Source organism: Microtus ochrogaster, unplaced genomic scaffold (assembly GCF_000317375.1).
Source record: "Microtus ochrogaster isolate Prairie Vole_2 unplaced genomic scaffold, MicOch1.0 UNK35, whole genome shotgun sequence".
Classification (NCBI taxonomy): domain Eukaryota; kingdom Metazoa; phylum Chordata; class Mammalia; order Rodentia; family Cricetidae; genus Microtus; species Microtus ochrogaster.
Window position 1 is genome coordinate 3,053,618 of NW_004949133.1, and position 25,955 is coordinate 3,079,572.

At 43.7% G+C, this 25,955-nt stretch overlaps 2 protein-coding genes across 5 annotated transcripts in view; one reads left to right on the forward strand and one right to left on the reverse strand.

The window, feature by feature from the left end:
• Pea15 (proliferation and apoptosis adaptor protein 15) overlaps positions 1-6,517 on the forward strand; it is a 10,019-nt gene extending 3,502 nt beyond the window's left edge. The window contains exons 2-4 of the mRNA XM_005368577.3: positions 2,715-2,888; positions 4,242-4,397; positions 4,560-6,517. Of these exons, the coding sequence (XP_005368634.1) occupies positions 2,717-2,888; positions 4,242-4,397; positions 4,560-4,624 (393 nt within the window). The 5' untranslated portion in view covers positions 2,715-2,716 and the 3' untranslated portion in view covers positions 4,625-6,517. The remainder of the gene's footprint in view (positions 1-2,714; positions 2,889-4,241; positions 4,398-4,559) is intronic.
• A 274-nt stretch (positions 6,518-6,791) lies between these two features.
• Dcaf8 (DDB1 and CUL4 associated factor 8) overlaps positions 6,792-25,955 on the reverse strand; it is a 46,156-nt gene continuing 26,992 nt past the window's right edge. For all 4 annotated transcript variants that reach the window (XM_005368579.3, XM_005368578.3, XM_026789976.1 and 1 more), the window contains 10 exons: positions 25,302-25,442; positions 23,648-23,742; positions 21,648-21,758; positions 17,040-17,112; positions 16,512-16,569; positions 15,926-16,033; positions 14,479-14,609; positions 10,191-10,310; positions 9,311-9,427; positions 6,792-8,720 (listed from right to left, as the gene is read on the reverse strand). In XM_005368579.3, the coding sequence (XP_005368636.1) occupies positions 8,604-8,720; positions 9,311-9,427; positions 10,191-10,310; positions 14,479-14,609; positions 15,926-16,033; positions 16,512-16,569; positions 17,040-17,112; positions 21,648-21,758; positions 23,648-23,742; positions 25,302-25,442 (1,071 nt within the window). In that variant the 3' untranslated portion in view covers positions 6,792-8,603. The remainder of the gene's footprint in view (positions 8,721-9,310; positions 9,428-10,190; positions 10,311-14,478; positions 14,610-15,925; positions 16,034-16,511; positions 16,570-17,039; positions 17,113-21,647; positions 21,759-23,647; positions 23,743-25,301; positions 25,443-25,955) is intronic.

The following is a 25,955-nucleotide window of genomic DNA, read 5'->3' on the forward strand; positions in this document are numbered from 1 at the left end:
TTAACTCTGAACGGAGGTTGCTATGGTAACAGCTGAGTGGAGGCTGCAGCCTTGTGGACTCTGTGCCTAGCGTCCCATCCTCCCCCCCCCCCGACATATCCACTGAATTCCTCATGCGCAGCCTTTCCCAAGGCCAGCTCTCCTGTCACATTGTGGGTTTCCTCACCCCTCTGGATTGGAGTCTGCACTTTTTTGCATACTTTCAGCCGGTTCTAACACAAACATACGTCCCCCAGAAGCTCACAGCTAGTGCTTGCATATACCTCCATTACCAGAACACCCAAACACACCTACTCTATCTGCCACATACCTGTTTTCCCCCCAGGAAAACTCAAGTGCGTGCAAACATGTCTATACACACTGTCTCTCCCTAGCCACCTTACATATTCCTACCTACGTTCCTCTTAAGGGCCTCTTTGTATGTATTACTCTTGGAAAGCTCCTAGCCGCTGCCCCCAACCTTTGTGGGTGTGTATGTTACACACATTAATCCCTTCCCGCCTACCTCCCCGGCAGATCTGTGTTTTAGATCCAGAGCCCTAAATCTTCACTCCTCCCGAGTCACACACAGCTACACACGTTCCTCCTACAGCAGCTCTCGTATTTACAAACTCCTCTTCCCCGTCACATCAAGGCAGTATGACCCCTTTTCCACTGAGACTTTGGTCCTCGTGCCTCCTTTGGGGCAGGGTCTTCTGGTCTCCATCCTATGCTACTCTTCCAGCCCCTCCCCCACACCCCTTTTTCTGCCCTAGGATTATCAGTGGAGGCGGGGCCGGGCTCCAGCTTGCTGCTATGTGACCTAGATTTCAAGGCAGAGATGGTTCCTGGTGCTGACAATCAGAGAGCATTGTCCCTGGCCCTGCCTGGTTGGACTGCCGCTGGGCCCTTCTGTCTGGTGGCACCTGGTGTGCAAGTAAAAGTGTTTCTGACCAATTCTTCCACGGATCGTGCTCGCCCTGCTGTCTGGCTTATTGTCTGTGTCACGGTGCCTGCCACCGAGGGAAAGTATTATTCTGAGAGTTTATTCTGGTCCAAGTAGGGGGCTGAGAATAAGGTCTTCTGGGCCCATACTTATGCAATGTCCATGGCTCTGCCTCAGTTCCCTTGCAAGAGGCTAGAAACAAAACAGGTTTATCAACCTGCTCCTTTGATCTGCAAGTTTCAGGTCAGTATTGGGTGATGCATGGGCAGCTCTGATCAGGTCCAAGGCCAAACAATTTCTTGCCCACCTTTTGGTCTAGCCACAGAATGTAGTTACTTTTTTAATGCTTTAATTTTCCGAACATAAAAATATACTCCATTGCAAAAAACAGTTCCTTACTTGAAATAAGGTTTTGCTATGTAGTCCAGGATGACTTTAAACTTGCAGCAATTCTGCCTTAGACTGCGCGTGAATGTTGGAAATACAGGCATAGGTCACTATGGTCAGTCACTTAGCGTACCACTGGAGTTTTACATTTTATCAAATCTATAAAGTTCATTCTAAGGTCTGACTTTTTTTTTTTAAATATACATTGGTGTTTTGCCTGTTTATATGTTTTGGATATGTTTGCCTGTTTATATGTGAGAGTTTTGGATCCCCTGGAACAGGAGTTGTTGCAGTTTTGAGTTGCCATGTGGGTGCTGGGAATTGAACCTAGGTCCTCTAGAGGAACAGCCAGTGCCCTTAATCACTGAGCCTTCTCACCAGCCCCAGGTCTGACCTTTCTATTTTAGCTAGTGTCCCTATTTTAGTGAAGGGTGTCCTTGAGTGCTCCCTTCCTCAATTGAGGATCATGAGAGGTATGGAGGCCAATGGCAGGTCTAGCCTTGCCTGTAGGTGGCCAGGTTGGAGGCAGCATCAGAGGATGCTGATAAAAGGTTAGCAGCCCCCTTCCTGCCAGATTTTTGAAAGCTACATCTAAACTCCCCTCCCCCCATCACCCAGCCTGCCTGGGAACTGGGCAAGGGGCCAGGGCCAGCCGCTTGGTATTCTTGGGCGCGGGGGCTGCAGGCAGAGCACAAAGGCTAGAAGGGCTGAGTTGGGGCCCAGTAAACTATAAAGGGAGAAAATGGGCTTCACAAAGGTGGGGGTGGCCCACTGCTCCCTGCTACTTTAAGACCTAATAATCTAATGCAGGGGTAAGCATGGGGGGACAGGGATCCATCAGACCAAGTAATTGGGCATCCATCCAAAATGAGTCATTGGCGGGGTGGTGGGATGTTGAAATGAGGAACCCTTTGCTTCTGGGGAAGAACGGAAGATGGAATGCATGGGGCTTCAACCAAACCTTTTAGTGTCTCAATGCTAGGCAAGCCTGTGACAGGGGGAGGAGTTGTAGGTAGGTGGGGCAATTGGGAGGAGGACTTGGAGACAGCAAGAAAGTCTGTAGAATGTTGCCATGGCAACCGCCTCCTCAGTCAGGGGAGCTGTTGCCAGGGTTACTGTTAAGGGAGGGAAAAAAGAAAAAGATTGTGTATGGGGTGTGTGTGACCTGTCACTCTAGACTCCATGTCTCCTAGCTTTCCTAAGTTTCTTCTTGTATGTCAGAGGTTTTCCTTTTCTCCCTCCAGATCTGCTCTCCTGAACCTTCACATTTTAGGTACATACCAACCTGGCGGGACAAAAGTGCTCTCGTGTGTGCGTGTTGCTGGGGATGGGCTGGCAGCAAGTGAACCAGACCCCATACACTAAGCTCAGCTTTCTCTCCCTTTATTACCCTGACTACCAGTCATGGCAGAGTACGGGACTCTCCTTCAGGACCTGACCAACAACATCACCCTTGAAGATCTGGAACAGCTCAAGTCAGCCTGCAAGGAGGACATCCCCAGTGAGAAGAGTGAGGAGATCACCACAGGCAGTGCCTGGTTTAGCTTCCTGGAGAGCCACAACAAGCTGGACAAAGGTTGTGGGGGCTCTGTTCATTCAGCAAATAGAAACAAACTAACACAAGCCTCTTACACAAAGTGAAACCTTATGACGGGGCAGGGTAAATGATACACTCTTTAAGAGACGACAGGGTTCTAGGGCCGTAATCATTAGAGACCTACTTCCTTTATGGCCCTTTTTAATACTCCTGTGCTATTGTGGTAAAACTTAAAGCCATAGTTCTAATGTTTTCTTACCTACTTTTAGAGGCTGCTGCTTTTTAACAGTAGTAGGGAGGCACTGATTAGAGCAGTAACACGCAGCTGGGGCTTGCAGGGAGAATTGTGTGAGGCCGTCTCAAGTGCCGGCAGAGTAACAGGTAAAAGCACTTGCCATGCGTGCCCACTAAGAGCCCAGGGCTCACAAAGAGGGAACCAACTCCTCAAAGTTGTCCTCTGGCCTCCATGTACTTTGCCCACACTCATACACAATGATAATAATAGACCATCCCCAAGGCAAGTGGGATTCCTAAAGCAGAACCCAGAGAACCTTAGCTGGACTTAAAAAGATTGGATCTGATTACCTGAAAATGTAAATCTTTTTTTTTCTTTTAAAGTTTCATTTAATTATGTATACAGTATCCTACTTGCAGGCCAGAAGAGGGCACCAGATCTCATTACAGATGGCTGCGAGCCACCATGTGGTTTCTGGGAATTGAACTCAGGACCTCTGGAAGAGCAGTCAGTGCTCTCAACCGCTGAGCCATCTCTCCAGCCCCTGAGGATGTAAATCTTGAGTTAGATGGGTCTGAAAGGGAAGTCAGAGTCCTTTGTAGAACTCTTCTGGCTCTAGTATGACAGATGGCAGGGAGGGACACTGAAGGAGGACTTGCAAGACTATTACAACAATCAGGGCAGGAGGCATACACAATCTTCACAAACCACCCTGTCTTTGTCAGTGCTTTCTCTAAGTAGCTTTTCTTACCGGACACAGAACATTTTTGATTGGCTCTAAATCTCATCCTTTTCCACATGTGGTGTCTCGAATTCCGATACTCATTTGGAAAGAAAATGGAAAAAGGACAGAATGGGTGTGGGCTAATTTTGAAGGCAGTTTTTCTATTGTCCCTTCCCAAGGATGGACTTGATATCTAGTCTTTATTTCCCATTTATGCCCTAGAAACTTTCATTGACACCCGTCCTACCTAGATCAGTCCTCAGAACTGCATGGCTGCCGCAAGCTTCCTTTTACTGGCTTAGCACCCCCTTCTTTCACTGTTGTTCCCCCCAGTAACCAATGTAAGCAGTCAGTGTTGGTTCAAGAATACCAGTCTGACAGGGTAGAAGCTGACCTCTGTCGCCAAGTTCTGACTCAAGCTGCCTTCCTCCAGACAACCTCTCCTACATTGAGCACATCTTTGAGATATCCCGTCGTCCTGACCTACTCACTATGGTGGTCGACTACAGAACCCGCGTGCTGAAGATCTCGGAGGAGGATGAGCTGGACACCAAGCTAACCCGTATCCCCAGTGCCAAGAAGTACAAAGGTAACAGGCCATGCCTTGGGCATAGCTACACTGCTGCTTTTCTTCTCTGACTATATTCTTAAGAGTGGAGAATCACCCTGAATTTGGGGAGTGGAGATGGATGCTCAATGGGCCTGCCTGGTTAACTTCTATCCCTGGACACACCCATCTTTGCTTTTCCAGACATTATCCGGCAGCCCTCTGAGGAAGAAATCATCAAATTGGCTCCCCCACCAAAGAAGGCTTGAGCAAGGGGGAGGAAGAGGAGGAAGGTTGATCTTCATCAGACCACTCCCTTCCCCATCCTCACTGGGAGGGGCTAGGGCACTCCCCCTGCCCTGTACCCACTTACTAACTTGGTCCTAACCCCCTTACTTTGCGCGTGTGTGTGCGTGTTCACACGCTCTGGCTGTCTGTCTGTCTAGCTCATCTAGTTCCTCCTCCTCACGAGGGGACTGGAGTCAGGGGAGGGGGGCTTAATTTCCCCACTATAGGGGAGGTGGAAGCTATTTCTATGTAAATAGAAATCGGCACATTCCTCCTCCTCCTCCCCTTTCCTCCACTCTTCCCCCACACCTTTAAAGTATGGAAGCAGAAAGGACCTGCATTTTCCTGCGCTGAGGAGTTAAGGTGAAGATGAGGTATGGGAGAGATGGTTAGAGCTAAAGAAAACCAATGGGGAAGGAAGGTAAGAGGCAACTCAACCTCTACCTGGAAGGGGAAAGCAAAGCCAGACAGAATTCAGTGTTTGTAAATCTCTGCTGGACTGGCTGGAGTCCAGTTTCCTGCTGTTCCTTAGGCTGAAGTCCTGAGCGCCAGTAGGCCCTCTTTTATGCCCTTGTCATGGGCCTGGGATGGGTATGAGCCAGAAATCTTAATGAGAAGACCACTAGATCCTTTCCTGGCCGCCCCCCAAAATCAAACCCCATGGAGAAGCCAGCATTTGATGTCCCCAACTTCTGCTCTGGAGAGACTATGCTGGGACCAAGCACTACTGAGCCTGAGATAGGGATGCAGGCAGAGACAGGCCCACTTTCTACTCCTTTATTCCTAAATAGAGACTGTTGAATATACTGACCCTGAGCCTAAGGAGGTTGGGGAATGAGATCTGTAGGTTTTAACCTCAACCTGCCCACACCTACGGGGTCCCAATATGGATATTGTAGGTAGCCTTACCCCAAAAAGGAGTTAATTACAGTGGTTTCCTTTGCGCTGATTACCACCCTAATTCAATCCAGGAAGGGACTTGGTAACCTTTCTCATTTGGGTTTGTGGATGCCGCCAAGTCACAGAGTACAGTGAGTGAACCCAGCCTCCTACCTGTCCCAAGATGCCCTTCCCCATCTTGACCGTGCTAACTGTGTGTACATATATATTCTACATATATGTATATTAAACCCGCACTGCCATGTCTGCCCTTTTTTTGTGGTTTTTGGCATTAACTTATTGTCTAGGCCAGAGCAGGAGTGGGAGGGGATTGTCACAGTGAAGGGAGTGATAGAGCCAAATTGTTACATAGCCCAAATGGAAAAGAAAGCATTTAAACCAACCACAGCAAACATTAAATTTACATGTGAGCTCAGAGACTATTTAGAGGAAGTTGAAGGTAGGAGCTTCTAGGATGTGGGAGCAAAGCTTCACAGGAGGGGAGGCCAGGCTGTCAGAAGAGGAAGAAGCCAGACTGGCTAGCTAGCGCATTCAACTCCTAGCCCAGCCCAATCTGCCCATCCCCTCTGGCCACTGCTGCAGACACCTGCCTTAACACACACACCTCCAAGACTCCAGTTTTGCCTTAAAGGTCCTTCCTAAGTCTCCCTAGTCCCGTCTGGCTTCTCCTTTAAGAAAATAGAGACTTGTACAGCTGGGAGAAAGGAACTAAGCATAAACCATCCTTCCATCTGGGATGGTATGAGAGTGAGACGGAGCTTTCCTTATTTATGGGAGAAACAGGAGAAGAGAGAGGGTGCTTTTCAGCAGTTTCTCTGTAAGGCAAAAAAATAAACTTTAAATAGACTAACCTGCCCTAATAGACTGACCTACCCTGCTATCCTTGTGCTGCCGTGAGGTTGCCCCTAGCCTGTGCTCCTGTCTGCAGCATGCACGGCCTTGTTCTAACCCTGGAATAAAGGTGACTGATTGTACTGTACCTGACTGATTCCAGAATTTCTGTGGGTCATTAAGAGTTGGGAAACATCTGAATGACTGGGAGGGGACATGTAGCCATGTTTTCCCTATTATCATTCACTTCAGTATGAATCAAGGGCACTGGCATAAACAGGCCCATCCCACTAAAACATTCTTCTGTAACTCAAGCGTTAGAAACAGGGACTTTGGCAGAATCAAGCATTTACACTGGAAGGAACCAAAGTTCTCTGTCACAAATAGATGGACCACATACCACACAAAGCAGTAGTCGAGGGGGGAAAAGCTTTACTGAGAGAAAATACAACAAATTCCAGAGTGCATGGTTTTAAGCCCACCTCATACTCCCGCTAGCAGTGAGGACATGAGAGTACTAGCTTCCTCCACTCCCTGCCTCAGGAAGTACAGTACTGGATCTGGTCTGAGCTGCTAGGAAAGGGGCAGGAGAAAGGAGTGTGTAAAGATACCACCCTCTGCTCTTTTCCCCCTTCATCCTGGCCCAGTGTGGTCAAATTGACCGACCCAGGATACAGGATTCCTGATTGAACCTTGTGAAAACTAGGGGCAAAGAAATAGCAGCAAAAGCATTTAGGGCAAGAATTCAACAGGGACTTTAACACACAGTGGCCAATGGTTAAGACGGGTGTCTACACCCCAGTCACCAGAATAACCTTCCAATTACTGGCTTGTCCCTCAATTCACAGGAAGTTTTCCCTTCATCTTTCCATTAAGAAGAGAGCTGGTATGGAGTTGAATGGCTTAAAGAATCAAGCAGCTAAAGGCCAGGGGTCGAGTGTGCTTTCTGTCATCCACAGATCCAGGGTAAGGCCTGCAGCAGTGCTGCCCTCGGAAGTCACACTTCGGCCCATGTTATAAAGACAGGCCAGCCTCCAATGAGAGGAGCAATCTTGGGATCCCTCACAAGACTTAAGGGAATTAGGAGACCTGAGGCAAGGTTGAGAGGAATTTGTTTTTTCATACCGCTGCACCAAGGCAGAGAAGGGCACAGCTAAATATTCTTGCATTTTTGAGCCTTGTAAGAACTAAAGGTAAGCCCCAGGCTCTGACAGCCATATATAAATGGAAGCTGGCCGCATGTGTCCCCTCTATATCATCACTCTCGCCCATTCTTCCTTTAAGTCCCTTTATTGCATTGTATTCAGAGAATATATAGGTATTTAAACTTTTGACAATAATTTTAACTTGATACATCCAAGTTTAACTTGCTTTTTAATATATTTATAGATATAAAATTAGGCCTCTAACAGTGATAGGGACAGGGAAATTGCTGCCACTGAACAATTCAAAACAAAACAAAGAGGTAACTTCTTCCTGTTTTTTCCACCTCGTGCCCTCACCCCACTTCTCCCCAAACTCCATCACAGACCCCCATTTTAGAGGGTGCTGGGAGGAAGATGACAAAGTGGAGGATACCTAGTCAAGTGTACACACTGTGATAAGTACAGAGAATAAGGACAGTGGAAAGGGAAGAAAAGAGTACTGGGATAGTTAGGGACGTTTAAGGATTTCCCAGAAAAAAGAAAAAAATAAAATAAAATCATGGGATGTGGTTGCTCAGGGGCAAAAAACAATGGATCCGTTCAGACTTCTTTTTAAAAAAAAAAAAAAACAAACAAAGGAGGGGAAAAAAAAGTGAAAAACCTAAAGCAAAGAGAGTGGCATTCCTACCCTCTTCTCTGGCCCCTTGGTACTGACCAGCCAGTCCTTCCCCCACCCCCCACAAAAGAAACAAGGGAGGTTAAAGAAAAATAAGCCCCATTTCCTATCCAAGCCAGTTAACAAAAGGCTTTGTTTCTCTCCCCTAAACAAAGGCTTCAGGGAGAGGCCTGTTTCTGTTGAGTCCTTTGCACCTTTCCATGGAAGCTCATACCGGCTGTCTCTCACTCCTAGGGGCTCTCTGCTGGTTCAATCTCCTGTGGTCTGTCCTTCTCAGATATCTTTCCTTTATTTAAACAAAAAGTCCAAAGTGCATTTCTGATGAATATAAGGGCCTGGGATTGAAAAAGACTTGCCCAGGCAGGATCGGGCTGGCAGCCCCAGCCCATCCCTCCTAAGTTTGGGGCCTCAGGATGGCATGCACTGCACCCGGTCAGGGCCCTCCTCCTCGTCCGATGTGTCTGAGGAGCTGGGAGACTCATCAGAGTCCGCATCTGTGGCCCCAACCCCAGGTTCTCGCCAGCGCTGTAGGATGGGAAATCCTTGTTAGTAATGTCCCCTGGATCAAAGACAAGACCTTAGATCTAGAATTTTTTTTTTAATTAAATAACCTAGTGCGACCTGTTACTCCCAATCGTCCTAGGTTGGCCTCCCCAGTAGCTACTACTGTGCCTGGCTCAGAATTTTTCTTAAAAGGCCAGACTGTAAATATTTGTGGGCATATGGTCTCTTTTCAGCTCTGCCTCTGTAACATAAAAGCAGCCACATATAGTACAGAGAACAAGTATGGCTGCGTTTTCAATAAAGCTTCGTTGCCTGACCCCTGCTCTAGACCTCTTTTAGCATGAAGTTAACACAAGTCATCCAGAGCAATCATTTCTTCTTTACCCCTCCCACCCATAAGCCTCTGCATATAAGGTGACAGAGGACAAAATCACACACACCCTCCTCTCTACTAGTTGGTCTAATAGGGATAAAAGGCCAGTGGATGAGACACCCAGCCGAGACCATGCCATTCCTCTTTAATATAGTAAGGAAGTGTGCTTAGGCTTCTTCAAAGGCACATAATCCTTGGGAACTCAATTCCAACTAATACTGACCCGATGAAGGCTTACCCGATGATGACGTCTCTGTCTCAGGTGATGCATAAGGAACCAAAGCATGTGACTATCAAACAAGTCAGTGTGATGTAAGCTATCTTCATCCCGTTCTCGCTTGTTCTTCTTTATCACCTGGAACCCAAAAGAGTTAGGAGAAGGGATAATAATTAATAGAAACCCAGGCTTGATCAACAAGACTGGCACTGCTGTTTGCATATGACTATAACCCAGCACTGGAAGGTGGAGATAGGAGGATCAAATTCAAGACCAAGCCTGAGCTACTCATTAAAAGCTTGTCTCTGAGCTGGGCAGTGATGGTGCGCACCTTTAATCCCAGCACTTGGGAAGCAGAGGCAGGCAGATCTCTGTGAGTTCAAGGACAGCCTGGTCTACAAGAGCTAGCTCCAAGACAGGCTCCAAAGCTACAGAGAAACCCTGTCTCAAAACACCAAAAAAAAAAAAAAAGCTTGTCTCTGAAAACCAAGGGGCTAGCTAGATTGTAGCTCAGTGGTAGTGCATGTGCAAGACCGAGTACGATCCACAGCACTGTGGGGGAGGGGAGGGGGTGGGATAAGCAGACTGTGTCTTTAATTCCAATAAAACATTCCTTCTGATACCATTAAGCTAATGTAGCCCTAAATTCGGAAAGGATGCCGAAGGCCAGTCACTGGCAAGGCCAGTCACTGACACTCTACCATAAAACAGTTTTTTCCTATGGATGCTTCCTACCTACTAACTAGAAGCACTTCAGAGCTGTTCTCTGGCTCAGGACTGTCTCCACAGAGGCAGTGAGAGGAAGCAGAAGAGCTGTTAGAAAATGACTTTAAAGAACTGTCCTTCCTGTGACAGTTACACATTTGTTTCTACAAATGAATACCTTCAGCCATTCACTTACGTCCTTTAACCCTGTCAGCTCAGTGGACGCTTCAGCTGTGGGTGCCCAGATCTTCACATCATGGTCCAGGCCACTGGTTGCCAAGACAGGTAGGTGAGGATGGGGCTCAAGACAGTTTACCTGGTTTGGGAGGAAAGAAAGCAGTGGCTTAGGAGTACACAGGATCAGAGTGTGAAAACTACAGCTGCCTGAGCCAAATAGTTGCCATGACCTGGCCTGAAAGAGGCCCACCTACCTACCTGAGCCTAGACCAAATAGCTCTGGATACAAAATCAGCCTGCCTATCATTTCGGATATACAGATGAGGGGAGGCCACATCCCCAGACATAGCCCCAGGAGCAAGTGAATGAAGGGCCATGCATATTGCAGCTTCACAAGGTAACTGAGATACAGTGCATAACCTCACTCACACCACAGTCTAAAGCTCCAACTTTCCCAAGGCTGGGGGGGAGGGGGATAAATGGCTTTCATCAAGTTAACAATTATGAAAAAAAAAAAAAAAACAACCCTGTACTTCCAGAGAAAATGGAGAACAATTATATCCACTTGGGACTGTTTACTAAGTGGAGAATGGGGAGGCTAAGGAGGATGAACTAAAGGGACAGGGTAAGGGAGGTTTGGGACTGTTTAAGAGCACTATAGTGCTCACAGAAGGCAACATCCTGCTATCTGCCCTACGGCCATAGTAAACTCACTACAGGGAAGGACAATGTAGCCCATGCAGTTTCACCACTGAATCAATTCCAGTCACCCTCATTCACTGAACAGAAGAAAAACAGTGGATGGCAGACATTGGGTTTCAGATAGTTTCCTTTTGTCTAAAATCACCCATGCCCTCTGCTGTCTGACTTGCAAACATGAGCTTCCTTAACCGGGCAGGGCAAGGCGGGGCAGAGCAGTTCCCATCCGCACCGGAAGAGCCAGTCCCAGATCTAGCTGCTAAAGCATTTTTAGGCTTCTAGTCAGATGAGGAACAGATAGGAAAAGCACTCTGCCTTGCTTCTGCTCTATAGTCCAAGAAAATAAACCCCTGGCAAAAGTCTCTTCTAGTTCTCTCAGGACCAAGCTTGGCTGCTGTTATCTGCACACTCGGACCACAGCTAAGGAAAAGGAAAGGCAGGCATAGAGACTCGGATGACTTCATTTTCTGAGTTTACAAGTAAGACACTCTCAGAAGGCCAAATCTAAGTCTGAGCCTAAGAGTAAAAGAGAAAGCCTGGTTCTCTTCTGCTCTGATTTCACATGAAGGCTTACTGTGGTTGTTAAGGCTGTGTAGTCTGTAGCCCAAGGACGCACTAGAGAACAAACTCCAGTATGAAAATGTTAGCAACGGATACTCACAACTTACACATGCAGACCTGACCTCATTCATCCATTTCTTCATGAAGTCTTGCTCAAGACCTGTACTCTTGAGCTTCCAACAAGCGGAGAAAATAACAGCATAAAGGAACAGTTCCTTGGGTGGAACTTAGCATAAGGACAAAGCCAATGTCAAGAGGACAAGAGAATAAATTACGTACAGTGCCTCAATTGGAGCCTGCAGGGGAAGCTGACAGAGAGCTTCTGGGCCAGGGGACCTGGTCACCTCACCAGACCTGTTTAGATTCCAGGGCTTACTTACCCTGTGAGTAATGCTCTAGCAGAGACTCTGGCTTTAGAGGACTGGGCTGGGGGGCGGGGGCAGGGGTGGGGGAGATGCAGGGAATGGGATAAAGCATCAAGTGCTCTTTGGGGAGTAAGGAGTTGTTCCTTGACATCATTTCCCACTCTTGTCCCTGGTGAAGGTGAATGGGAACAAAGGATCCCAAAACAAGAATTAGGAGACCTGGGCAAGGTGAGCAATATAGTCTAAGATCCCTCTGATGCTAACATTCTACTTAATGATATAGAGAATGCTTCTTCTACTCCTAGGCTGGAATCTGGTGACCTCCAATGCTGAAAGATTATAACAAAAAACAAAACTATCTCAGAGGAAACCAGTAATGATGTGGGAGTGTCACATACCAATCTGTCGATTTCATTGGTTAATTAATAAAGAAACTGCTTGGCCTGATAGGTTAGAACATAGGGGGGTGGAGTAAACAGAACAGAATGCTGGGAAGAAGGGAAGTGAGGCATGACGCGATGAAGCAAGCCGCCAGGTCAGACATGCTGAATCTTTCCCAGTAAGACTGGTGCGACACAGATATGGGTTATGGCAAGATGTGAGAATTAGCCATTAAGAGGCCAGAACTAATGGGCCAAGCAGTGTTTAAAAGAATACAGTTTCTGTGTAATTATTTCGGGGCATAAGCTAGCCAGGCAGCAGAGAGCCGGATGGTGGGAATGCAGCCCGCAGCTCCTTTCTACACAGTAAGAACCACACGAACCATTTGGCTTACATAAAGGCAAGAACAAGTAAAGAAACTCGAAGTGGCAGCCACTACATCTCTCAGAATCATAAAAACTCTGGCCTGGGGCTCACCCAACCCAAAAAGATCTCTTCCCCCAGGCACTAGATTAATCAACAAACCCTGGTACTGGCTAAGCTAAAAGCAAATCAGCCAGTAGAATGCTTCTGGAGAAACAAGTGCTGGCTATAAGAGGGCATTCATCCCTGCATCTTTCTGGAAGAGAATGCAAGACAATAATTTTTTTTTTTTTTTCGAGACAGGGTTTCTCTGTAGCTTTGGAGCCTGTCCTGGAACTCCCTTGGTAGACCAGGCTGGCCTCGAACTCACAGAGATCCGCCTGCCTCTGCCTCCCGAGTGCTGGGATAACAGGCGTGCGCCACCACCGCCCGGCTAAGACAATAATTTTTGATCAAGAAAGAATTTACAGGTCCTTTTTGATTTACTGTGTGCCCACTGCAGACTTTTTATTAAGATTCTAATGTTTGAACTTGTTAACTACAGGTGACCAGAGGAGGGACCTTTGAAGGAAAGGAAACACAGGCAGAAAAGACACACCTTGAACTTAAGAGATTCCTCTCAATACATTCAGGCTACAGAAGCTTATATATATATAAAATACATATATGAGACATATATGTGTTAGGTTCAAAATATTTAGAAAAAACCAAGCCGGGCGGTGGTGGCGCACGCCTTTAATCCCAGCACTCGGGAGGCAGAGGCAGGCGGATCTCTGTGAGTTCGAGACCAGCCTGGTCTACAAGAGCTAGTTCCAGAACAGGCTCCAAAACCACAGAGAAACCCTGTCTCGAAAAAACCAAAAAAAGAAACCAGAATTAAATAGGAAATAGCCTCATAAAACAGAAGAAAACTGCAGGAAGGAATGGGATCCTGACACCAAAGGACACTTTAAGCTCTACCACTGCTCTCTGGTAAGCTTTATCAAGTCATAGATGGATGCTGAAGTTCCCCACAGCATAGAAGAAAAGGATGAGAGCCCAAGCAGTTCTATCATTCCTTACAAGATGTATGTAGCCAAAACATCTTGGGTAATTAATTAATAAAGTATAATCTTTCAAACTCTTTCCTTTCTTCAGTGGCTCAAAACCTTGTTGTAGAAAGCTATTTAATTCTTTCCTAATGCTGGATCTTAAAAAAGGAAAATGGTAAACTAAAAAAATCATAAGAGCTGAAGGCTTCTTCATTCTTCACTCTTTAACTTTAATTTCTCGATTCTTTCTTGAGTCATTAACAAAGAGAATGCTCGCAAAACACAAAGGACAACCAGATGAACACATTACCTAGCAGGCTGTTCACTTTCCTTTCTACCTATGCAGATACATTATGTGTATTTGCATCCATTTGACAGTAAGAATACATTTAATTACATTTAATATTGAATACCGTGTAATATAAGTTACAAATCATAGCTACTTCCCTGAATGTTCAAAAAAAAAATCTTCTAAAAAAAAATAAAAGAAAAATAAATAAATGTGCTTTTAACTTTTCTCTGCCAAGCCAGGAGTCAGCCAAGGACATTGCTTGGCTTACTTACAGCCAAGGCAGTAGACATCTCGTTTTGACATTATAGAGGAAGGTCTATCCTAAACTAATGTTTTCTTTTTTTGGAAAAAGCCCATGCTTAAGATTTGTTCAGGCTATAAATTCTTCCTAAAACCCTTTCTTCTTTTTAATCAACTATAACCTTTTAAGGGCAGAAGGAATAGAAGAAAGTATACCATCAAAATCTCAGCACCCTTAAGGTATAATACCTTTAATTTAACTGTATGGAATGCTAGAACATGGTACCATATATTGAAAATTCAGTGGTCCACTGTAAAAACCTACCTTACTGACCTAAGGATCTAGGGCCAGCCACTCCAGCACATCATACTCACCACACCTCCCTTGTCTCCCTCCATGAACTGAATGATCTGGCAAGAGGACTTCTCCCAGAGGAAGATGTGCCCGCAGTCACTACCGCTCACCACAAACTCACTCTTGGGGCCATAGAAATTGACGCCTTTTACTGAAAGGATAAATGAGGGAAGAAACCACATAAGGGCTGGCACCGGGCCTGTATTTATTTACCTCACTGAGAATTTAGTAATTCACAAACTGTGTCAGCTAAATGCCAAATAATTCTTTTCATTTCTACAAAACCAATCAAGAGAGTATGTGAGTGATAGATAATTATAAAAAGAATTGCACCAGTCCCAGAGACTATTTATAGTTTCCCAAAGAGTTCTATCAGGAGTCTACTGTCCCTGGGCAACACTCTATTCAATTATACTGTATCAAGTACAGGCCCTATCTGTCCCAACCTGATTCATTTCAGCTCTGTCTGTCCACTCTTTGGCCCTAGGATTATTCTTGGCCTATATTTTATTGGTACTCAGCCAGTGTTTCTTATGTCATCAGTTGATCTGAGGCTGACTAAGGTAGGTGGCACAGTCACCTAGAAGAAGCATCTGATTATGCTCACTACCAGAATTCAGTAAAAGGTCTCAAATCTTTAAAATTTGTATAAGACAGGAGTCCAACTATTAGAACCAGTTCCATATACCAGTCACAATACTGACACTTTTCCTTTTGCTTGCCCACATAATGAAATCCAAACACATAACTCTGCCCCTCTTTCCTCTCTTACCAGCCAAGAGAAAAAGTAAAAGTTACTACTGTCTCCAGATCAGATGACGACACAGAGCTGAGAGGAGTGGAACCAACAAAGTGCCATAATTCTCTACCTCCTTACATCAGAACCAGTCAGGACACTAAAACTCCAATGCTCCAGCTGCACCCAGCACCAATTAAATTCAATGAGTATGTCTCTGTGTGGTGGTGGGGCATAGGCATCAGTGCTCTCTTCCTAAAGCCTGAGGTGAGTGCACTGAGCACCAATGTTTGGGAACCACAGACAGAACTAAAACTCCAAACTTCACTGCAAACCTAGTCTAGATATCACTACTATTGCCCTACTTTGCTTTATTCAAAAGAAACATTCCCTGCTCTCCCTCTAAAGATACTATCCTGCACACACTGTGTTAATTCAGTACTACAGCTTTCCCTGACTTCAAAAAGGACCTCTGTGCTTATTTTACAGTATCTGAAATCACAGAAAGTAAAGTCTAACTTCATGCTTAAACCAACTGGAGGCAACATCACCTCAGTGAAGATGCTAATAAGCCCTCCCCCGAATCACACTTTCTGAAAAAAGAAAATTCCAGCCCAACTAGGCATAACCTCACACTGTCCAAGATGACACATGCAGCCTACTCCTTAGGGAATAAGATTAACAGGTTTTCAGTGTGACTTGGTCACAGAAACAGAAAAAGGCAGACTCACCTGTAGCATTATTCCTATGACCTTTATATCTCTTAATATATTGGGCCCCATCACTGTGAGAAGAGTTGAAAAGGTAAATGTCTTCATCATTGTAACTAGCCAGGAGCTCTGCCAAGAACAAGAACACAGCAGTGAAGGCAAAGGCTGAAAAATGCAGAGACCAGGAGATTCAGGGGATGAGGGTGTTTAGGATGGGGCTTCTTGCTGGTAGTGCATCCTCTTAGTATCAAGACACAGCTCCCATCTTACTTAGTTTGCAGCGACATAGGGTCTATTGATGAACACAGTACCAGCCCAGGGTAGCAGACACAGGAGATCACACCCTCTAATTTATTAAGGAATCAAAGGCATTAGAATTTGCTTAGGCTAGTAGCCTAGGCTTCATGACGAGCCTGTGAAATGTCATCTGAAGTATTTCCAAGGGTCACTGCTGTATCCTCCCACTCCATGCTCACCATCAGTATTACTCCCAGCTGTCCACGCGGAGCTACAGTGCATGGTGAACAAGGAAGGCATACGCCTCACTAGCTCAGCAGCTCCCTAGACAGGAGGCATGCCAGCCTAGGGGTAGGCCCTGCTCACGTACCTGTGCCGTCGTGGCTGTACACAAGACAGGTGATGTTTGCTTTGGACTCACTGTTCACCTGCAATAAGGAGCAGATACTGACTGATGCCCCCACCCCACCCCATTTGTTATATCAACTTCAGGAACAGGCTTTTAAAAAAACTCCTCTGTATCTTTCCTCAGAGACAAACAAAAGGTAAATAGAAAGAGGTAGTGGGAGGGGCGAGAGAGTGAGTGAAGTATCTAACTGAGGAAATATGTCCACCTCAAGAAGTAGTCTTAGGCCCTGTCTTGGTTCTCTTTTGAGTGCTAGCATTTCAGATGCATTATCTCATTAGGCCACCATGCTGGTGCCAATCTCCATTTTGTTGTTGACAACACTGAGGCTAAAAAAAAATTGAACTGGGTACCTAAAATCATAAGACTTGTGAGAAAACCAGGATTAAAATCTGTCTGACTTCAAACTCTTCGCATTATGCCAGTAAGTTTGGAGGCAGTACAGAATGAAGTCAAAAAAGCCAGAAGCCACTAGTCCTTCAGGAATCTTACCAAGTGATGAGGACAGAATTTCTTTAGTACTCCATTATTCTCATTCTCGTCAATTTTCCTCTGGTCATAAATCCTTTAATGAAAGAAGCAGTCAAAGTGTCAAAATTTACAAAGTGATCCCTTGCAGAGCTGAAAACAAGGCTCTTGTTTCCTAGTCAAGCTTCTTCCTTCTCTTTTTTCTCTCTTTAGGAAAGGTGTCCCCTCTGCAATCCAGTTCTAAACTTAGCCTTATCCAGATGGCTTTCATTAAGCAGCAATCCTCAGGTGCATCCATTTGGAATGGTCTCTCTCAAGTTTCATATCACCTACTGTTTATTTTAGTGGTGGTATGTTACCTTGGGTGTCATCCTTTGGAACACCATTCACATCCTTTACAGCAGGGTTCCTCACTGTTCTGGAGCTCACCAATTATACTAGAGCTGCTGGCCAGCAAGCCCCATGGATACACTGGGATTCCACATTCTATAGACTGAACTATCCATCTGCCAAGCCTCATTTATGGTTTATTTTTACTGAAGCAATTAGTATATACACTTTTTATACATATGCTACTTATCCCAAAGCATTTATTATTCATGGGCAGAGGCCATTTTATGTAAGTAGATCTTTTTGTTTATTTTTTTTTTATTTTTTTATTTTTTTTGTTTTTCGAGACAGGGTTTCTCTGTGGTTTTGGAGCCTGTCCTGGAACTAGCTCTTGTAGACCAGGCTGGCCTCAAATTCACAGAGAACCGCCTGCCTCTGCCTCCCGAGTACTGGGATTAAAGGCGTGCGCCACCACCGCCCGGCTGTAAGTAGATCTTAAGTCCATTAAAAAAAGTATTTTTATTTAAGTGTATGAGTGCTCTGCCTGCATATATGTATATGTATCTCATGTATGAGTGCAGTGCTGCAGAGGCCAGGAATAGGGTCCCAGACCCCAGAGAACTGGAGTTACAGATGGTTGTGAGCTGTCATGTGGGTAGAAGAAACTGAACCCAGATCCTCTGAAAGAACATCAAGTGTTCATAACTGCTGAGCCATCTTTCCATCCCTCCTTCCTTAAACTTTCATTTGGCTAGACTCTCTCTTACAGGCCACAAAAACTATCCCCAAATCACCAATCTCCTGAAGTTACCTGTAGTCAACTATTCAAAATGTTAAATGAATAAGTCCAGAAAAAAAACCCAATTTACTAGTTTTAATAAAAATTTCTTTACAGTATTTCTATAACATTCTACTTTACTATTAGTCATTGCTGCTAATCAATCACTGTGCCTAATTCATGAATTATCATAGATATATATGAGAAACAAAACTAACGCAGTACTTCTAGGGTTTACTACTATCCAGAGGTTCAAAGCTATCACCATGGTATGCATTCTTTATAGATTAGGGGAAATTACTGTACTTTCTTTTGATAAGGAAAATCTATTAGCATTTTTAACTACCACTAGTTCCCTATATCTGGAAATCTATTTTAAATCTGTGTCTCTTACTCTGAGTTATGTTGTCCATAACTCATTTTCCTTCCAAAACTCTTTCTAAACCTGTCCCTAGCCCTCAATCTGTTCGTGACACTATCCTTAATACAGATGACCAAGCCACATACAGGTCTCTCACACTTAAAACTTTTGGTTAGTTCTTTGATAATTTCATACATGTATTTGGGGTGTGTGTGTGTGTGTGTGTGTGTGTGTGTGTGTGTTTTAAAAAACCCATGTTCATCCCCCCCATTCCTCCCCAGTCTTTTCTCTCTTCTTAGTTTACTTCTTGTCAGTTCCTCTCCCTGGGTATACAGTTTTGGTTATATCTGCTTTTCCTACTTCCTTCCATCATACTTTGTTTATTTTGATTTCCTTCTGATTTTCCTGCTCATGTCATCATCAGAATTTTAAACAAAATTTTAAGTTCCCATTCAAATCTCCTCAGTAATTTCTGAGCACTTTACAGGAAACAAAAGCTCAAACATCTGCAGATCTGTCTGAATTCCAGGACAGCCTGGTCTACAGAACTACCAGGACAGCTATCACTGTTAGTTCTGTTCCACAGAGAAGCTCTGTTGTAAAAAACCAAACCAAACAAACAAACAAACAAACAAACAAATAAAACTTCTTAGTTTTTCCTCAAGACCCTACACATATACCTTTCACAACCCTAAAATTCGTAATAATTATATGAAGCCTTAAGGTTGAGTAGGCTATCTCTCTTTGTAGACTGAGAAGAGGATACTGTCAGAGACCTCAGTGCTAAAAGGACCTCTACTCATGGAGAGCAGTGTGGCTCATAGTCTGCATGTGCTCCTGACAGGTATACAGGCTCCCATCTGCGAAGACATGGCACAAGTGGACTGAAAACACTGACACAGATAAAAGAAAAGATCTGAGTATTTTATTCCTGTTTGCTAAAATAATTCTCAGTCCAATTTTAGCCTTGGGAAATTACAAACTGTAGAATAGGGTACTGGAACTTTATTAAGATCTTCAGAGTAGTCAATACATCCAACTCACCCATTCCTCTTTAAAAGTTTTGGTCCTAGTAGTTATATTCTCCATAAGAGTCTTTTCAAGCAATCTATTTCTCCAAGAAAAAAAATCCCAACCAGAGGTTCAGAGACGCTTCAAGCTTAACCAGAAAGCTCCAACGATAGCCTTTTTATTATTAACAGCATAGGAAATAGGAAGCTGGAGAGATGGGCCAGCAGCTAAGAGCACTAGCTGTTCTTGTAGGACACAGGTTCAATTCCCAGCACCCACATGGTGGCTCACAACCACCCACAACTCCACTCCTAGGGGATCCAAAGCCCTTTTCTAGCCTCTGTGGGCACCAGGTACACCATAATGTACACACAAAATAAATACATAAAATACTGCTATATATATAAAGACTACGAGTAAAAGAAATTTTGAAAAGAGTAACAAATTATCCAGAACTCTTGAACAAAGTCATATATTTTCTGAAAACTTATAAGTAATTTCTTTCTTTTCTTCTTTCTTTCTTTTTTTGTTTTGTTTTTCGAGACAAGGTTTCTCTGTAGCCTTGGTTCCTGCCCTGGAACTAGCTCTGTAGACCAGGCTGGCCTCGAACTCACAGAAATCTGCCTGCCTCTGCCTCCCGAGTGCTGGGATTAAAGGCGTGCGCCACCACCACCCAGCTAAGTAATTTCAAAATAGTTTTAAAAATGTGCTCTCATTTCAAAAGAAGATGTCACTTTTCAATTACCAGTAGAATAGAAAAACAAAACACCTTTTTTCTAATTATGTTGTCCCTCCGTTTTCAAACTGAAAACCCCACAGAAATGTAGTTAAAATACAGCAGCTGGCTAGCTAGAGAATACGGGTCAGGAGGAAAACAACTGGTACAATGGGGACTGAAAGAATGTTGTCTGTTTTCCCTTAGGATGTGTTTCAAAAGCCAGTGTTAAAAACAGATGTTCATTGTAACAAAGATATTACTACAGAAGAAAAATGGTCCAGGACAACAGAAACAAAAATCCTCAGTTACAGAGTGTTCCCGAGACAATTTTTTTTTTTTTCTAAATCTAACCAGTGCTCCAAACTGCTAATGAAGAGCTGTCAAGATGATTACCCGGGTAAACACACTTGCTGTTCAATGATGCAAGCCTCACAATCTGAGTTTGATTCCCGAACAAGAGTTAAGAACAAAATGACTCCACAAAGTTGTCCTGTGACTTCTAATGCATGCTAACGTGCACTATGGCATACACCCCTCATAAATACATCACTCTCACAGATAATACTAAAATTAAATTTTAAAATTATTTGAAAAAGCCAGGGAGTGGTGGTTGCAGCACACACCTTTAATCCCAGCACTCAGGAGGCAGAGGCAGGTAGATCTCTGTGAGGTTGAGGCCAGCCTGATCTACAGAGTAAGTTCCAAGGCAGGCTCCAAAGCTACACAGAGAAACCCTGTCTCAAAAAAAACAAAACAAAGCCAGGCGGTGGTGGCGCACGCCTTTAATCCCAGCACTCAGGAGGCAGAGGCAGGCGGATCTCTGTGAGTTCGAGACCAGCCTGGTCTACAAGAGCTAGTTCCAGGACAGGCTCCAAAACCACAGAGAAACCCTGTCTCGAAAAAAAAAAAAAAAAAAAAACAATGAAAAGATTGCTGTTAAACAATGTTAAAAATAGTGGCACATATGGGTTTTATGTCTGAGCCACTATGTGGGACAAATTTATCAATCTTTAAAACGTGATAATCTCGGGGCTGAAAAGATGGCATAGTGGTTAAGAGGATTAGCTCCAATTCTCAGCACCAACATGGTACCCAACAACCGTCTCTAACTCCAATCCCAGAAGATCCGACCCCCTTCTCTGACTTCCTCAGGCACCACTCATGAACATGGTACCCAGTTATACACAAGCAGACAAAATACAAATAAGATATATTAATTTTAAAATATAATAATCTCCATAATATGAAATTCCTCAGATTGTTGTCACAAGGAACAGAATGTCTCAGGTAAAGCATTTCCAAAAGGGTAAAAAGTTCAACAGGGTAGTTAATGAATTCCTACAATTTGCTAACTTAGCATTGAGTAATATCTGGCAATATACAATGTACCATAAGTCTCAAACTCTGAAAGAGCCAAAGGACCGACAAACTCACCTTACAAACTGGTCTCGTCCACCTACTGCAAACTGGTGGGTATTGGCAGGGTTCACATAGATTGTATACAGCCCCACTTTCTTCTCCTTCTCTTTTGTCACCACCAGTTTCCTTCAAAGAATAGAAAAGGCAACAGTTACAGCGTCCAATAGACCCAGATGGAGCTCAGCGTGGTCGCTCAGATCTGTCATCCCAGCACTCAAGAAGTTAACTGCCTGAATTCAGGGCCAGCATAGTTAGTGACTTCCAGGTTAACCTGGGCTACTTTGCCCTCTTTCCCTAACAAAACCCCAAAACTAAAAGACTCAAGGTGGTAATGAAAAGTGAAAAATCAGGAAAGTAAATGAAGATGTGATTAAGAAATCAAATTCTAATCTGTACCAAAAAAAAGTTGTTTTTGTTTTGTTTTATTCTGTTCTAAATAACAAAATAAGAAAATGCACTACGCTATTTTGAAGACTGGAGGAAAACATGAAGTAATTTTCTAGTGTCTGAGGAGAATCGCTGGAAATCATCAAGTAATTAAGCCAGAGTCATAAAAATATACTGCCTGCTTTCCCCCATATGGAGTAAGGGAAGAGAAAGTACAACAAGAAAGCGAAGAGGGCTGCCATCATGGCATGGATGTAAGTCCAACATTCAGAAAACAGAGGCAAGAAGATGAGAAGCTAATGACATCCTCTGCCATTTATGGAACTGATAGTCTTGTTTTTACAAAGGAAGAAATAGGAGGAAGACTATGAGGGAAAGGAAGAAGATGCTTTACGGAGTGAGGGAAGAATCTAGATGATCAAACTATATTACATGTACTTGAACCTGCAATAATGAATCCATCATTTGTAAAATAGATGAAATAATAAAAAATAAGCTGGGGATAAAGAGATGGCTCAGTGGTTAAGAGCACTGTCTGTCCTTCCTTCCAGAGGACCTGAGTTTGTTTACTTGCAACCACGTGGTGGCCTACCACTGTCTGTAACTCCAGTGCTTGGGGATCCAATGTCCTTTCTGGCCTCTCCAGGCACTGCACTTATGTGGTAAGCAAGAGATATATGCAGGCAAAATATCCATACATATAAAATACTAAATTAAAAAAATTAAACACAAGCTAAAAGCTTGATACATGATACAAAACACCTGGAGATACAGGGAGTGCTGGAAGAATCATAGCAACAGGAAGCTAATCCGCCTGGAGGTCAAAGTCTATCTCCCAATTTTTAGAAAAAAAAAAAAAATAAAAAAATTCCCTGGAACCTGGCTTTGGGTTTGGAGAGATGTGTCCATTAGTGAAGTGTGTGCTGTGCTGAGCTAAAGCTCTCACAAGAAAGGCTGGATATGAAGATGTACCTCTCTAATCCTAGTGCTGGGGAGGCAGACAAGTGGTCATCCCCAAAGCTTGCTGACCAGATAGATTTGTGAATAGAGAACAGAAGATTACCAAATTATTAAAGTCTACACATAAAAAATGAGCACCTCTGAAAAATAAAGGTAGCTTAGGCAATTCATACTAAAAAACAGACATGGAGGTAAGAATCTCTCCAAACCTCTCATACACATAAAGGTACTGTGGTTTGTGCTCCTAAGAGTTCAACATTACCATGACGTAAGGAACATTTTCAAGGCCGAGGAATAGAATTCTGCAAAGAAAATGTGACCACAAGCTAGAAAGATGGCTCGGAAGTTAAGAGTACATATTGCTTTTGCAGAGGACCCGAGTTTGATTCCCAGCATCTATGTTGAACATCTGTACTCATGTGTACATACCCACCCCCACAGATACACAGAAGATATCATTACTTCTAGGCCTTTTGGTTAAGATCAAGTATAAAACAAACCTGTGTAGCTTTGACTTTCCTGGAACTCACTCTGTAGACAAGGCTGACCTTGAACTCACAGAGATCCACCTGCCTCTGCCTCTTGAGTGCTGGGATTAAAGACATGCACACCACCACCTGGTTAAAACTAATACAAATCTTTAAAAAAGATATTATGGCTAAACTTACGAAGCTGGTCTGTCTTGTCTCAGATCAATGGTGAAGACAACAGCATCTTCACCAGCAGACAGGAACGTACAGGGAGAGTCTGGTTCTAGGGCCAACTGAAGGAGATAAAGGGAAAGGATGTGGTTTCTAAATATTGAGAGGGAATCTTGTTCACTGACTTACGTTTAAGAAGGGAAGCAATTAAAATGTTTTAGCAGGCCAGGCATGGTAGGTACATACCTTTAATACCAATTTGGGAGTTTGAGGCGAGATCTGTGTGGTCTACGTAGTGAAACCATGTCTCAAAAAAAAGTCTTAGCAAGTAAAATGTGTACTTTTTTGTTTGTTTTTATAAAACGCTAACAAGGGAAGAAGGGGACTGGAGAGATGACTCAGTGGTTAAGAGCACTGGCTATTCTTCCAGAGGCCCTTAGTTCAATTCTTAGCAATCACATGGTGGCTCACAACCAACTGTAATATACGCAGGTAGAACACTGTATACATAATAAATCTTCTAAAAAAATCCTAAGAAGGGAAATAATTTAAGCTTCACTCACTCTTCTGGGTGAGTTAACAGTCCACTTATTCTATACAGGTAATTTTCTATTTTAACCAAGTCACAATGAACGTGAACAGGACAGCAAAGAAAGCATCATTCAGCCAGGTGGTGGTGGCACACACCTTTAATCTCAGCACTTGGAAGGCAGAGGCAAGCTGATTTCAGTAAGTTCGAGGCTAGCCTGGTCTACAAATTGAATTCCAGGACAACCAGAACTGTTAAACAGAGAAACTCTGTCTCAAAAAACAAAAACTTCATTATAAAATAAAGTTCAGTTCAGGCATGTAGACAATAATATTAGAGACTTCTTTCTTACCTGTATCTTAACTCTAAAAATTAGTTACTTAGTGGGTGGGAACTAGACTTAAAAATTAAAGTGAGGAGGGAAAAAAAATCAAAGAGGTGAGTATTTTTCATATTTCTCGAGCCTTCTGGGCTCCAACTTTTCTTAGGTTTTGTAAGAGAATATCATCCTTTGCATGGCATGAAAAACAAACAAACAAACATATTATCTACCCTGAGGCTGGGAAGCTCTCAGTGCCTCCCTAGCTGCCACCATGACTATCCACTGGATAGTCACAGCTTTAAATAAAGTTGTCAATAACATGGCTATTTACAGGCTAGTTGTGAGCAGGAAAATCAAGAATCAGAAGACTCAACCACTAGCACCTGGGACCCATTAAAATGATCTAAAAACAGTAAACTTTAGAAGACACAGGAACTCAAGGGTCTCTGAAGTAATTACTCTCCGCTTGGGGCTAGGTTTGTTTATTTTGGGGTTCTCAAGACAGTCTGACTCTGTAGCCTAGGCTAGCTCTAAACCCATAGCAATGTTGCCTCAGCTTTCCAAGTACTAGGATTACAGCTATAAACCACCGCACCCAGCCAGGGGGATAATCAATCAAACTTTTGTCAGTATGTGAGCTGAAGGAAGGTCTTTCAAATACTTGGGTTTTTCGGGAACTTTAGGACAACTGTTTTACTCCCTTCTTAACAAACCTAGGGGCTGAATGAGGTAAGGCAGGTGAAGACAACAGAGGAAACACAAGGGAAAACACTGGTTTAGAGATCCATGGAGGTCTGGGTTCAGAGTCTTAGGAACAAAGGCTTACTGACCTTGTGAGATGCTCCCTTGTGCTGGGCCACACGCTTTGTGTTCTTGCAGCACTGTGTAGCAGACAGTTCTGCCACACGGACCTGCCCATCCCGGGCACACATTGCCAGGGTGGAATCACCACTGTTAGGAAGAAACTTGGCCTAGAGTATTAAGAATGAAAAAGGGACACATAAGTAAATTTAAGAGAAAAATGTGTTAATGACCCCTTCTCACCCTTTTCTTGTACAGCTGTATGTTCCTTTCCTACTCTTTGTACAGACAGCTAAGCTCAAATCCTTCCAGCAGTAAAAGGAATAGAAAGGAAGTCACTTTGACATAAAAGTGTATTCTGGAAGGTTCTAGAAGGGTGAATGCTACATGATTAAACACTAGTAAACTGCAATTATGCCTTAAAGAAGAAAAAGCAAAAAATAAACAAGGACAAATCTTCATCTACCTAACAAACATGTATTTGCCACAAAGGGAAAAGAACCTGGAAGGAAGAAAAGGGCATGCTTGTGGACGGGTGGCAGTACCATATGGACAATGGGATTAAGATGTAGTATCTCCATAAAATAAACATTAGGGAAAACTGATCAAATGCAAGTAAACAACAGCCATAAATTTAAGTGCTTATTTCTCCTTGCTTTCTCTTTTTTTTTTTTTTTGGTTTT